The following is a 12,702-nucleotide window of genomic DNA, read 5'->3' as shown; positions in this document are numbered from 1 at the left end:
GTTTTATTTGAAGTCAATTAGACATGGGCTTGATTTAATTTTAATTAAACAAGCCCGGCCCATTAAAATGCAAGCCTAAGGCCTTGGTTAGACCTTCGCTAGGTTAAGGAGGAAGCAAAACTCCTCTTTGGATGTGGTGTGGCCGAATTGGTGCCCTAGAGTGCACCAAAATCAGCTCAAGGTGGCTTAGAGGTATTCGTTGGTTGTAGGAGTCTTGCTACATCAAGACTCCTTGGTGTCTTGTGACTAGGTCACATATAAAACACCTTTAAACTCTCATAGCCGACCAGCTACTGCTGCACACACATACCCATGAAATTTCTCTCTAAATTTCTCTCCAACAACCCTCTCAAGATCTTAGAAATGGAAAGAGGAACCAAGGATCCAACGTTAATCAATAACGTTGTTAACTCTTTGCACTTCTATGGAGGTTTTGCTAATATGAAATTTTCACATCCTTTAGTGGTGGTGCGTAATTCTTTGGAAGATCTCTAGATCGAGATCTCCATGAACAGAGCCGAAAACGGTGAGAAATCAACGCTTGTAACTGTGCTAGAAAACAACAAGGGTTAAACTTCCATTTAAGTTTTTTGTACCTATTATCTTGTTTTCTCACGATTCTTGAACTTTCTTTTTTTATTGTAAATCAAATTCCATGAAAACGATCAAGGGTACACCCCTTGATCGGGATTTAATTGTATGTTTAATCGTTATTTTTTATTTTTCGAGCTTCCGTTGCGCTTCTCGGGCCGATCCACTCCCTACATTCCTCTATATTCATGTACACCCCCTAGCTTTTGATCAGGGTTTCTTTATTATGTAATGAGAGTAAATACGCTTTTGATGAGGTTTTATTTTCTGATGTAATAAAGCAAGCTTTAGAAGGAGGCCATATTGGATAGAGGCGAAAGGTGAGAATATGAGGTGCAAAAAACATTAAAAGGATCATTAAAATGATAATGGGTATTAACGTTTGTAATAGTGTAGGACCATCCTAGACAGACCATAAGCTTAGTTCGGGCTCAGTAGGTCACATAGGTTTGACTGATGATCATCCAACAGCCAAGGCTTGTTTGCAGGAGTGGCATTTATTTAAGTGCTTATAAATATTGGATATTTATGCATGCAAAATGTTAATATGATGAGGTTTCGATCTAGACTTAATCAAACTATCATCTGGTTGGACCAACTTAAAATACTTAGCCATGATGGACTTGGATAAAATTTAATCTGTCCAAACCTTCCATCTACAGCAATGTGGTGAGGAAACTACTATTGCCCAAATTTGGTCTTATGAGTCATGAATATTTAGAATAGAGGAAACATGCAGTACTGTTGGTGTGAGCAAAGGAATTCGCTCACTATTTTCCTGTCTTACAAGTCGTGGGGGCCAACAGTTGGGGTATGATTTGGTTGATGGGTTAGGCCTAAATCCTAATAGCATGATTTACTTGGAGTCTTTGGAATCATGTGAAGAGGTGGGGGAAAACATCTTGAGACCTCATTGCATAAAAATGGTACTGGATACCTCCCACGAGATTTTTTCCATGTAAATCATAAAATTGGAGAACAACAAACTGCACTCGTCGATCACAAGCCTACTAGAAAATGGTTTCCTGAAACCTAACCTAAGAGTAGTGGTGAAGAAAAATGAGAGGGATTAATGACTAAAGACCAAGTGTTAATTAGAACATAGTATTGTTATAATCACTTATTTCTTCTTTATATTTTAAATGTTGAAAATATTTTAGAATCCAGTTACCACCATTCTTGAGGCTAGTAAATTTGGTGGAACCAATTACAATTTAGCTTTCTTTATTAAAATAATATTCTCTTGATGAACATGGTAAGTATTCATCTAAAGCATATGTGTCTATTGTGATTATGAATTACATTGAACATTACTTTGACATCAAAAGATATGCGCTGCATACATGATTAATGCTGCATCAATGGTGAGGATTCTTATGATTTAATGGCTTACAGGAAGACATATTCTAAGTCATTTAAACCTGTGCCTTTCGAAGATTATTGGGATGTCTCAAATTTTGAGTTGGTCCATGACACTACTGTTCGTATCTCTACACACTCTAGTCAAAACCAAACATCGCGTATTCACAACGAGATGGATTGGGCGCAAATTCGTATAAGGCAACAAGCCCAAGAAAGATATTCTTCTACACAATTAAATGTATCGGTGCGGGGTTGTCAATAATAATTGTATAAAAATATATACACTATTATATTTGTATACGTAATTGTATTTTTTTAAAATTAATATAATTCTAATATTATGATTTTTTAGAATTTAATATGTTGTTAAAAATTAATTTGATATAATTAATTTATATAAAATCTAATTAAACGGAAATTAAAAAAAATAAAAAATAGATCCACGACTTGTTTAATATTTTTTTAAAAAAAAATTAAATTCGAGTTGCAAATTACGTTATAATATTATTATATATTTTATTTAAATTATATTTATATAAATAATTTATCATTAATTAACCCAGAGACCTTAGATACCTTACAGTTTTTTTAGGGTACAACATTAGCAAATGAGCCAACAAATATTAGGGCCTTCTTACTTTGCGCTATCTTTGTCATCCCTTTTCATTTACCACATACAGATGACATATTTTCCAGCCAGATTTTCAACACGAGAAAGTGCTATCCATTTACTAATTAGCAACATTTAGGAAGAACATCAAAAGCACAGAGTATACAAGAGTTGAAATAATATTATGGGTGTTCTGTACTGTTGCAACTTCTTTCCTGGTTATGAAGTCATTGAGGTACTCTTGCTTTCTTATGAAAGGATCTAAAGACACAACCCTTAGTCCTCTAAGAAAAATATGGTGGGCTTCTTCGGCTCAGTGATCTCAATTGTCCCCTCAAGCATCTTAGCCACCTTTCCCATTGACGGCCTCATCTCCGGCCTGTCCTGTAGGCACCACATAGCGGTCTTCACCATTCGGTTGATCATATCAAAGTGTTCTCGATTATCATAAGTGTGCTTGATACGAGGATCCAGAACGTCCTCCACATTCATCTCCTTGAACACCTTGTCGAATGCCCACCGTGGAAAGAACCACTGGTCACTCGCCACCTTTGAATCTAACTGTGTGAAGTTTCTTGAGCCGCTGACGATTTCCAGGAGAACCAATCCGTAACTATATACATCAGCTTTTGAAGTTATTTGATCAGGTCGAGTCCACTCAGGCGCCATGTACCCTGGTGTTCCACGCATTCTTGACACACTAATCATGTCCTCTTTCTTCTTCAATTTAGCAAGCCCAAAATCGGATACCTTTGGGCAGAAATCTTCCCCTAGCAGTATGTTCTCTGGCTTGATGTCACAATGCAGCACCCACTCCAAGCACTCTTCGTGCAAGTATGCTATCGCCCTGGCCACCCCTAATGCGATCCTGTATCTGATATTCCAATCAAGAATAGGTTTGTTCTTTGAACCAATAACTGCTGCAGTTTCTTGTTCCATCTCTAACGATTCAACCTCAGCAGTCTGGAACAAAAATTCGTCCAGCGATCCATTAGGCACATACTCGTACACCAATATTCTGCTACCTTTTTCAGCACAAAATCCCCATAACCTAACCAAATTAAGGTGGTGCATCCGTGCAATGATTGTAACCTCAGCCCAAAAGTCAGCATCACCGCCAGTTATATTCTTCAGACTCTTCACAGCCACAGCCCGGCCGTCGTTCAATTTTCCCATGTAAACAACACCGAACCCACCCTTTCCTATTGGATTCGAGAAATTATTAGTGGCATCTTTAAGCTCGGCGTAACTGAACCTCTTAGGGCCACCAGCAGGCATAACCTCAAGCCCAAAGGTCCTGGCCATGTCCCTATACTTGATGTACTTCTTGAGAAATGTCCAGAAGAAGAACACACCACCAAGTAGCTCAGCTACAAAAATAGTGCATATAATCAGAATATTCCTAGTGATGGTCCTAGACTCTTCTGGAGGTTGAGGGAGCCTTATCTTCACAGGACACACGGTTTCCATCAAGGTTGTCATACCAGTGAAATTTGATACTTGAGTCTCAGACTCATCAACCCTCAAGAACATGACAGTCTCCGTACCCGGAGACCAATATCCATCAACCATCCTCTCCAATTGCAGAACACAGTAATTCGATCCGTCATACTTAAACATGAACCCCAAGCAACTCGGATTGGACCGACACTGCGCCTCACAAGTGGTGAAATTGAATGTCTTGATGTCACTTTGGTTCAACCCTCCAGTAAAATTAACAAAATCCAATTTCAGAAACTTACTTCTCCCCAAATCCTTTACTGGGATTCTCAACTCGCATGAATTATTAACTGCTCTCCGGTACCCTGGAGGGCAGACACAAGAAGTTGAAAGATTCGACGCATCATACATGCATATAGAGTTTGCCCCACAAGTGCCATGAATCAAACACAGCTGGAACACAGCCTGCCATCCAACAACCCATTGACTCAACCCTGTATCATAACTGTACAACCTAAGATTTCCATCATGATCAAGACTCAATCGCCTCAACTTTTCAACCCCAAAATCCGACGCATAATACCTTGAAGTATCACCATACATCAGAATGCCTTTAGTATCCAAACTCATGAAAGTAAGATTACCCAAATTAGACCAATAACTATCATTCCTAGTGACAAGAAAAAGCTGCCTGGAATCAAACATAAACTTGCCGTTCTTAGAAACAAGCGTCGTCCCGTTTATTCTTTGATTTGGAAGAATCGTATCAGTCGGAATAGCAAAACTTTGAAAATCACCATAAACAAGATTACCGGTGGAAAGTAGCGAGAGCCCACTTCCATTTACGCTTCCAATAGCTGGAGAAGGCCAAAGGTTTCGACCAGTAACAGAAGAATTGACCAGCCTCAGCTCACCGGAGCTGGAAATCATCAAAGAAGCAGCTGCAGAAACAGGGCCAAGGCGGTTTGCGGACCAGACAACGTCCTTGGAGGAGATGTTGTGGTACCAAACGGAGAAAGTGTAGAGGGATCGGGAGTTTGGGAGGGGGAGAAATCCGGCGGCGAAGGTGGAGTCGAGGGAAAGAAGTATCTGGTTCTGGGTGGGCCGCCATGGGGAATTGGAGACGGAAAAGGAGGTGATGATGTTCTGCAGTTGAGAAGAAGAGAAATGGAGAACAGAGGTTGTGAAGAAGAAGTAGAAGACAAGAAGATGGAGAAAATGGTTGGAAGAAGACATGATTGATTGACAAGTTGTTTGAAGTTAATTCGCGGCATTTTAATGGATGTGTTTTGGTCAGCGTTGAAATAAACACAGTGACGAACACGGCGGCCACGACTTTGACTTTTGAAGAATAATTGTTATAGTGACATTATAATTTATTTATTTTTATTATACTTATATATAGTAAAACCTCCATAAATTAATACTTTATAAATTAACAAACTCTCTAAAATAATAAAATCTTTCGGTCCCGACATGGGCCTTTGTAAAAAATTATCAAATTCGATAAGATAATAAGATAATAATTTTTCAAAAAATTCCTTTATAAATAGTAGGTCCCGTTAAAACTCTAAATTAATAATTCATAAATATTACAATTATAAATATTATGGTAATTTGCTAAAATATAAAGTTTGTAATGCTTTACGCATTTGATCATTCATGGATGATTTTGCGATGCTTTTTAGATGAGAAGACATGGTTGGTGTTATGATTTTATTTTCATATTGAGATTTATATAGTATATGTTTCATTTATCTTGCATGAATATATTTAATTGGCTCTAATAATTATTTAAGTGAACGAATTAATGTAAATATATATATTTAAGTAATTACAATGAATTGATATATGTGTCTATGAATATAATAGTTAATTGTATACAATGAATTGATATTATACATTAATATATTTAATTAGTTACAAAGAATTGATTGATTGCATTAATATAATCTATGAAACATATATGAATTCATTTATTTTCAATACATGTGTACTAAATTTGTTGAATTTAAAAAGTCTCTCTTTTAATTAATAAAATATTAATTTATCGATAAATTAATATCTCTCTAAATTAATAAAATTTCATGGTCCCAAAATTATTAATTTATAGAGGTTTTACTGTATACAATTTATTTATTTTTTATTATATTTATATTTATATATATATATATATATATATATTAACAAAAACTACCTAGAGCTGGTAGAGCTTTTCGGAATTCTCAATCCTTCTACATTAAAATACACAAAACAATTACAACGTAAAGAGATACCTCTCTAAAATTTCTATTATTATATTTATATTTATTACACGTACATGTACATTGCACCTCTTATCGCCGCAGGATCGAATTTTCTACTCCAGATCAAATTATATATTTTTTTATTATAGTTAACATAATTGCATTACATGTATAAAAAGAATTAAATAAAATAAACAATTTATTTTTTTGTACATTATAATTTATACTTGTTTAACTTAATCAAAAACTGCAACAGTTTATAATAAAAATCCAATCCAAACACTTTTGGGGTGCTGTAAACAAAACTGATGTTACGAGCTTAAATTTCACGGAATGTGTTGATTTATCTTATTTTATATAAATTTATTTATAATTTTTTATCACATTGATATATAGATCCAACCATTGAAATATTCATTTTATTGAAATATTTTGAATGATCATATAATTACCCTTCTAATTTAGAAAATTTGCAACTCAGAGGCGTTCAAAAAAACTTATACTTTTTAAAAGTGTTTAATTTTAGAGAAAAAGATGAATCAATGAATAAGATGTAAAATTTTGAAGCTTTTGAAAGTTATAGTTATAAGTAAAAAAAAATAAAATTTGTTGTATTATCAATTTATTTGTAAAATTACCTAACTATCCTAATAGATGAGTAGAGTTTAACCATGATTGAAACAAAATATTTTTTAAATATAAAAAATAGGGAAAAATTATTATTTCTTACTTACTTCGCCGATGAATAGCAATTTACCCCCTGTGATATTGAAAATGAGCATAGTACCACTTTATAAAAAAAATATATCAATTTACCCTCCTATATTTTTTAAAATGAAGCAATTTATCTCCTTATACAGTGAGGTAAATTACTTCATTTTAAAAACATAGAGAAGTAAATTGTTGTATTTTAAAAAATATAAGAAGATAAATAGCTATTTATTTTTTCATAAAAAAGTAATTTAAGGAAGTTGTTTGCAATTTTTCCCCTTATTTCGCAATAGATAATAAAAATCAATCAATCAATGGGCACTCAATAGATTCTAGTTAATCTTTCAGATTTCCTGTGTTTAATTCAAAAGTGTGCAACAATTCTTATTATTTGTGATAAATGTTTCGGATAGAGATGGCAATGAGTTTGGGTCGGATTCGAATAAGTCCTGATAGAGGTGAGTTTGAAGCTTTAAACAAATTTTTTTTTTTTTGGGGGGGGGGTTCGAGGTTTAATGGTTTGGATCCGGACCCCGGACCGTCTTGATTTTTTTAATTAATTTTTTTCAAATATTTAATGTATATTTATATAAAATATACTTGTGTATATACAAAAAATATATGTTTTTTGTTTATATTTGCATATAATATATAAACTTAATATTTTTATAAATTAAAATAATGATATAAATAGTTTACAAATGTATTAATGTTTATATAAGTAACACATATTTTAAATTTTTTAATGTTTTAGTGCCTACAATATGCACATATAAATTGACAAAAAAATATTAACCTTTCAATATTATGGTAGTATTGCTTTTAAAAAAAAATATTTTTTAATATTTTAAAAATATTAATTGGATCCGGAATTCGGAGCGAGTCCAAGTCTCGCACTAGACCCATACCGTTGTCATATCTAATTTTTAACCTCGCTTACAAAAACAACGATTAATGGTCATTGTACTTGTGAGGGCAAGGACAAGGGAGGAGGCGGCAAGGATAGGGGTGTAGATGGGGTTTGGGGTGGGCATGGCGGTATGGTTGGGGAAAAATAATTTAATAATTTAAAATATTTTTTAATAAATAAATTATTTATTTTTACTAGTTCTAATATGATTTATATAAAATACATAAGATTATTTTGAATTATAATTTATTAATTTTTAGTAAAATTTAGTTATAAATAAAAATAGAAGATAAATAATTTTTGACTTTTCGTAATTTCAAATAATTTATACAAGTGTTAAAATATTTTAATTTCAGCTTATAATCTAGTAACTAATTCATTAATATATTAATCAAATAATTTAAAATATTTAAATTATTAAAAGGTGCATAGAGATTAAAACAAAGTTAACAAAATAATTTAAATTTAAATTATAAATTGGTATAATTAATAAAAAAATATTATATATGGAGTAATATTTCTCATCTCTATAAACATCACTTTGTCACCCTCTCTACTTTTTGGTAACTACAGAAACATTCTAAAAGTATTTTTAATCTTAAAAAATTATATTAAAGTTCGACCGAATCAATAGAGATATTTTTTAATTATAAAAACTATTGCGGGTGATTTATATAATTTATTTGAAGTTATGAGTAATTTATATAAAAGAGGTATAGTAATAGAATGTAAATATAATTGTTTCTAACCTTTAAATATTTCAAAAACATCCTCTTTCAAATACAACAAAAGTAGAGAAGCAGTAGTTTCGATTCTCTTGCACTTGATGAGGGTGATTTATCTAAAGATAAATTTGCCCTTGGATAAGGATAAATTGGGCTGCCAATATGGGAAATCTTTTGAAAAGGTAAGAATCCCACTAAGTACTCCTGTGGCAAAAATAACATCAACAGTAATTAAGGGACATCAATTAGCTGCGATCTTGGAGCATGATTGGAGCACAAATTACAGCATGTCAGCACACACCAAATATGCATTGGGACAACCTATAAATATACTGGGATATGTTCATTAAAAGGTAATGTTCACATACACTAAAAGATTATCCTATCTATTCATTTTTCTGATATCACAACTCTAACTTGAGCGTCGGAGTGTTTTCGTTGGGGACCAACCCAACTATTTTAACTTTTTGTGTTCTCAGGATCTTAGGTCTGTTCGAGGGATTGATTACAGCTGCAAGGCGAGTTCGTGATAACATTTCTTGGGCCGATCAGCACCAATATGCCGTACTAAAAGTGTGACAGTCATATGCATTTTCCTGTTTAAAGAGGTAAATTGCTTCCATTTTAAAAACATAGAGAGGTAACTTGTTAAATTTTGAAAAGTATAAGGGAATAAATTACTATTTTATTTTTCATAAGAGGGTTGTTTGCTTATTTTTCATAACACATGTAGATAGATTACAATTTACCCGAATCGCTAAATAGTACACATCAATGTGTATAATCACATAAATTTTCACTCTGCAAAAAATAATTACAAAACTGAAAAATTATAAATAAACAACTCTATGAATTTAAATTAAAAGATTACAATACCTGAAAATAAAAATTATCTTACAATTATTTTTTTTAAATTTCGATCCAAGCGTCAGAATCGTATTTTTATATACGAATATGCATTTTTCTCCAAATTTATAAAAGCAAATTATGGGTCTCCAAATTTATGAAATCTCACTATTACAATCCTATATTGTGATGTTTTGGACGTTTAATGTGTTATAGAGGCAATTATAGGCATGAGCTATGATTTCAATTTACAGCTAACTTATGTTGGATTGACACTATGAGTGTTTTTGTGGATTAATCTTCTAATTTGTCATATTTAAATATGTATTTCTGTAATTAATCAATTCAAAATAAATAATAATATTATATTTTATTTTGAATTAATTTATCGAAATACATAAGGAAAAAAAATTCCGTCCTATATTTTTGGTTTGAGTTCATTTTGGCCTTTTATCTTTGACTATATTAGATTTACTCATTTATCTATCAATTTTAGATTTGGTCTTTCAGTCTAATTTATGACTTTTTTGCTCTTTTGATGATAAAAGCTAATAGTCCGCTCTTATACTCTAAATATAATATAAACAAATATTTTTTCAATAAAACATAAACTCTAAATATAATTTAATGTTATATATATTTATTTATGTTACTACTAAATTAATTAATAGTTTATATTCATAACATTAAATTAAAATATTGCACCATATGCTTAATAATTTTTATAATTAATATAACAATATTTAATATTTTTTTATAATAATATATTTTTAAAAAATTGTGGAAAAAAAAAAATTCTCCCATTCTCTGTATCTCCCTTACGTCACGAAACTCTAAGTCCTCTTTCTCACCACTCTCAGACAAAAAAAAGTCCTCTTTCTCACATCTTCTTCTGCTCCCCAAAATTTCAAATTTCAATTCTGAAACTCTAACCCCAAGCCAACGGTCGCAAATCGTAACTCCATCCACCAGCGCACTCGGCGACGGGGACGACGACGACTACGGTGACAGTTGTGGCACCAGCGAAGAACAAAGAGTCTTACTATTACATCTCCTGTTTGACTTTCTCTTTTATTACGATCGCCAAAATGTTTGAACGCAATCTTCTGCTAGCACTAATTTTTAACTAGAATATAGTTTTTGGCTTTGTTTATTATTTCATCTTTTGTTTATTCTCGAAGTGGTTTCTTTAGCATATGATATTTGGGAAAAATTTAGGGATCCCCGTGATAATAAAAATATTCAAAAAACCCTTTATAAAAATTAAAATATGAATTATCCTTATGTGATATAAAATAAAGTTAAAAAAAAAAAACCCTACAGAAATTGGGACACACGCTCTTTGACTGCGAATTGAGAATTAAAGTACATTTGTTTTAACATTTTTATCCTTCTCTCAGATCTAATATATATTTATTAATAATAAAATACTATTTTATATAATAATATTTAATTACATATAGTAATTAAAAATTAATTTATATATTAAAAAAAGAAGAAGCAGTGGCGGCGGTTTCAGTGGAAGGTGTGACCGCGCCCTCCTAACCCCTATAGTCGCCCATCGTAGCGAGGGCGACCACCATCACCCATTGGAGCAAGGACGATGCCGATCGTCCAGATCTGGGTGATCGACATTGCCCAAGTCTAGAGTGGGAGGATGGGGGGTGGGAAGGGGAGGAGGGAGGAGGCTGGGCGTGGGGGGTGGGGGGGGGGGGGTTGAGGGGGTTGGGGGAGGGGGCGAAGTAGGGAACCGATAGGGGGTGGGTGTGGGGGTGGGTTACGATTATTATTTTAAAATAATATTTTTAAAAAAAATTATAATTAATATATTATAAGTATATTTTAATACTTATAAATTATATATATACATTATAAATTAAAATAATTATATATTAATAGGCTTAATTTGACTGTTTGACTAGAAGGGGCATTTTAATCATTGTTTTTAAAGAAATAGACTCATGTTGACCTGAGGATGGTGTGATTATTTATTCATAAAAAAATAGGCTCAAGTTGACCGTGCATTTTTTGAATGCATCATTCCCGCCGTTTGTAGGCAACTTGAGTTAAAGACGTGAGTTACCATAATAGTCTCCAGCAATCCCGCAAGCAAACAAAAGACCCTGGAGGCACTTAGCAACAATCAGACTTTTCAAGTTGTTGTAGGAACCCCTATGACACGCGCTAGTAGGGCAGCCCCCGCATTGGAGCACTGGTCCCAGGACCCTCCAGACCTACTAACCCGCTTCAGACACCTCCTCGGGGGGGCTCTCCCTAAAACTCTTATGGACTGTATAACAGATGGTCACGGTGGCCATATAGTAGCAAATGGCGGCGCTAATCCCAACCCATGCAGTAACCCCATTCGACGTGGATGCCTATAAGGAAGAAGTCAAGGGGTATCCCTTGCCCCTGCACTGCCGGTCGCAAGGAACCAGGGACCCCCCTCACAAGCCCAACTGGACATCCCTCCTTAGTGGATTACACATCTGGAATGTCTGTAAAAAGGCCTCTAAGACGTCTAGTACCAAATAGCGGGAACGCCCTCGGAGAAGTAGGAGGATATCCCCTTCAGTGAAGAGATCATGGCAAACGAACTCCCTCTAAACTGGAAGGAGCCCAACCTGCCGGAGTACGACGGGACCTCGAGTCTGCAAGAGCACCTCTCCCATTTTGAAAATATTGCCCTTGTCCACCATTACACCCCTGGGGTCAATGCTGTGTGCTCATAACCACCTTCACATGGTTGGCCCAATAGTGTTTCAATCAATTGCCCTCGGGATCCATCCGATCATTCGGAGAATTTCGCTCTCTATTTCTCCATCAATTTGCCTGTATTAAATGATGTCAAAAGATAATCAGGAGCCTTTCTCTCTTTACAACAAAGAGAAGGGAAATCACTAAGGGAGTATCCTCAACGCTTTCATTCAGCAGCCCTAGAGGTCCTTACTGCAACATCTAATGTACTAATTTGTGCTTTTACGCAGGAATTACAAGATGGGAATTTCTTCAATTCCTTAACTAAGAAGACCCCTTGCAATTTTTACAATCGCCTAGCACTGGCTGAATGATACATCAACTTGGAGGAGGCTAGGGAGTACAATAATGTTGTTCTTGGTGGAAAATGTAAGGAATGAAAAGACGAGGACCTACTCCACTCAGACACCTTCCAAGAATAAACCCTGTTCCGTAGCAGGCATCCCCCTAAAAAAAAAAGTCCTTCACTAAGGGGGCATCTCCTTCAGAAAATAAGCCGTGCTC

The 12,702-nt window shown here is 34.0% G+C and overlaps 1 protein-coding gene across 1 annotated transcript; it reads right to left on the bottom strand.

Annotated features, from left to right (window-relative positions):
* Nucleotides 1-2,654: 2,654 nt before the first annotated feature.
* On the bottom strand, nt 2,655-5,270 carry LOC105160134 (G-type lectin S-receptor-like serine/threonine-protein kinase At5g24080). The gene has a single exon (XM_011077401.3). It carries the CDS (start codon nt 5,237-5,239, stop codon nt 2,840-2,842), a length of 2,400 nt encoding a protein of 799 aa, XP_011075703.1. The 5' UTR covers nt 5,240-5,270; the 3' UTR covers nt 2,655-2,839.
* Nucleotides 5,271-12,702: the final 7,432 nt, after the last annotated feature.

This window comes from Sesamum indicum, linkage group LG4, assembly GCF_026168435.1.
Source record: "Sesamum indicum cultivar Baizhima isolate 11 linkage group LG4, ASM2616843v1, whole genome shotgun sequence".
Lineage (NCBI taxonomy): Eukaryota > Viridiplantae > Streptophyta > Magnoliopsida > Lamiales > Pedaliaceae > Sesamum > Sesamum indicum.
Note: the sequence above shows the minus strand (reverse complement) of the source record. Positions and strands in the feature narration are given on the sequence as shown.

Coding starts and splice junctions, on each gene's coding strand:
- LOC105160134 (XM_011077401.3), bottom strand. CDS start 5,239: ATGTCTTCTTCCAACCATTTTCTCCATCTTCTTGTCTTCTACTTCTTC.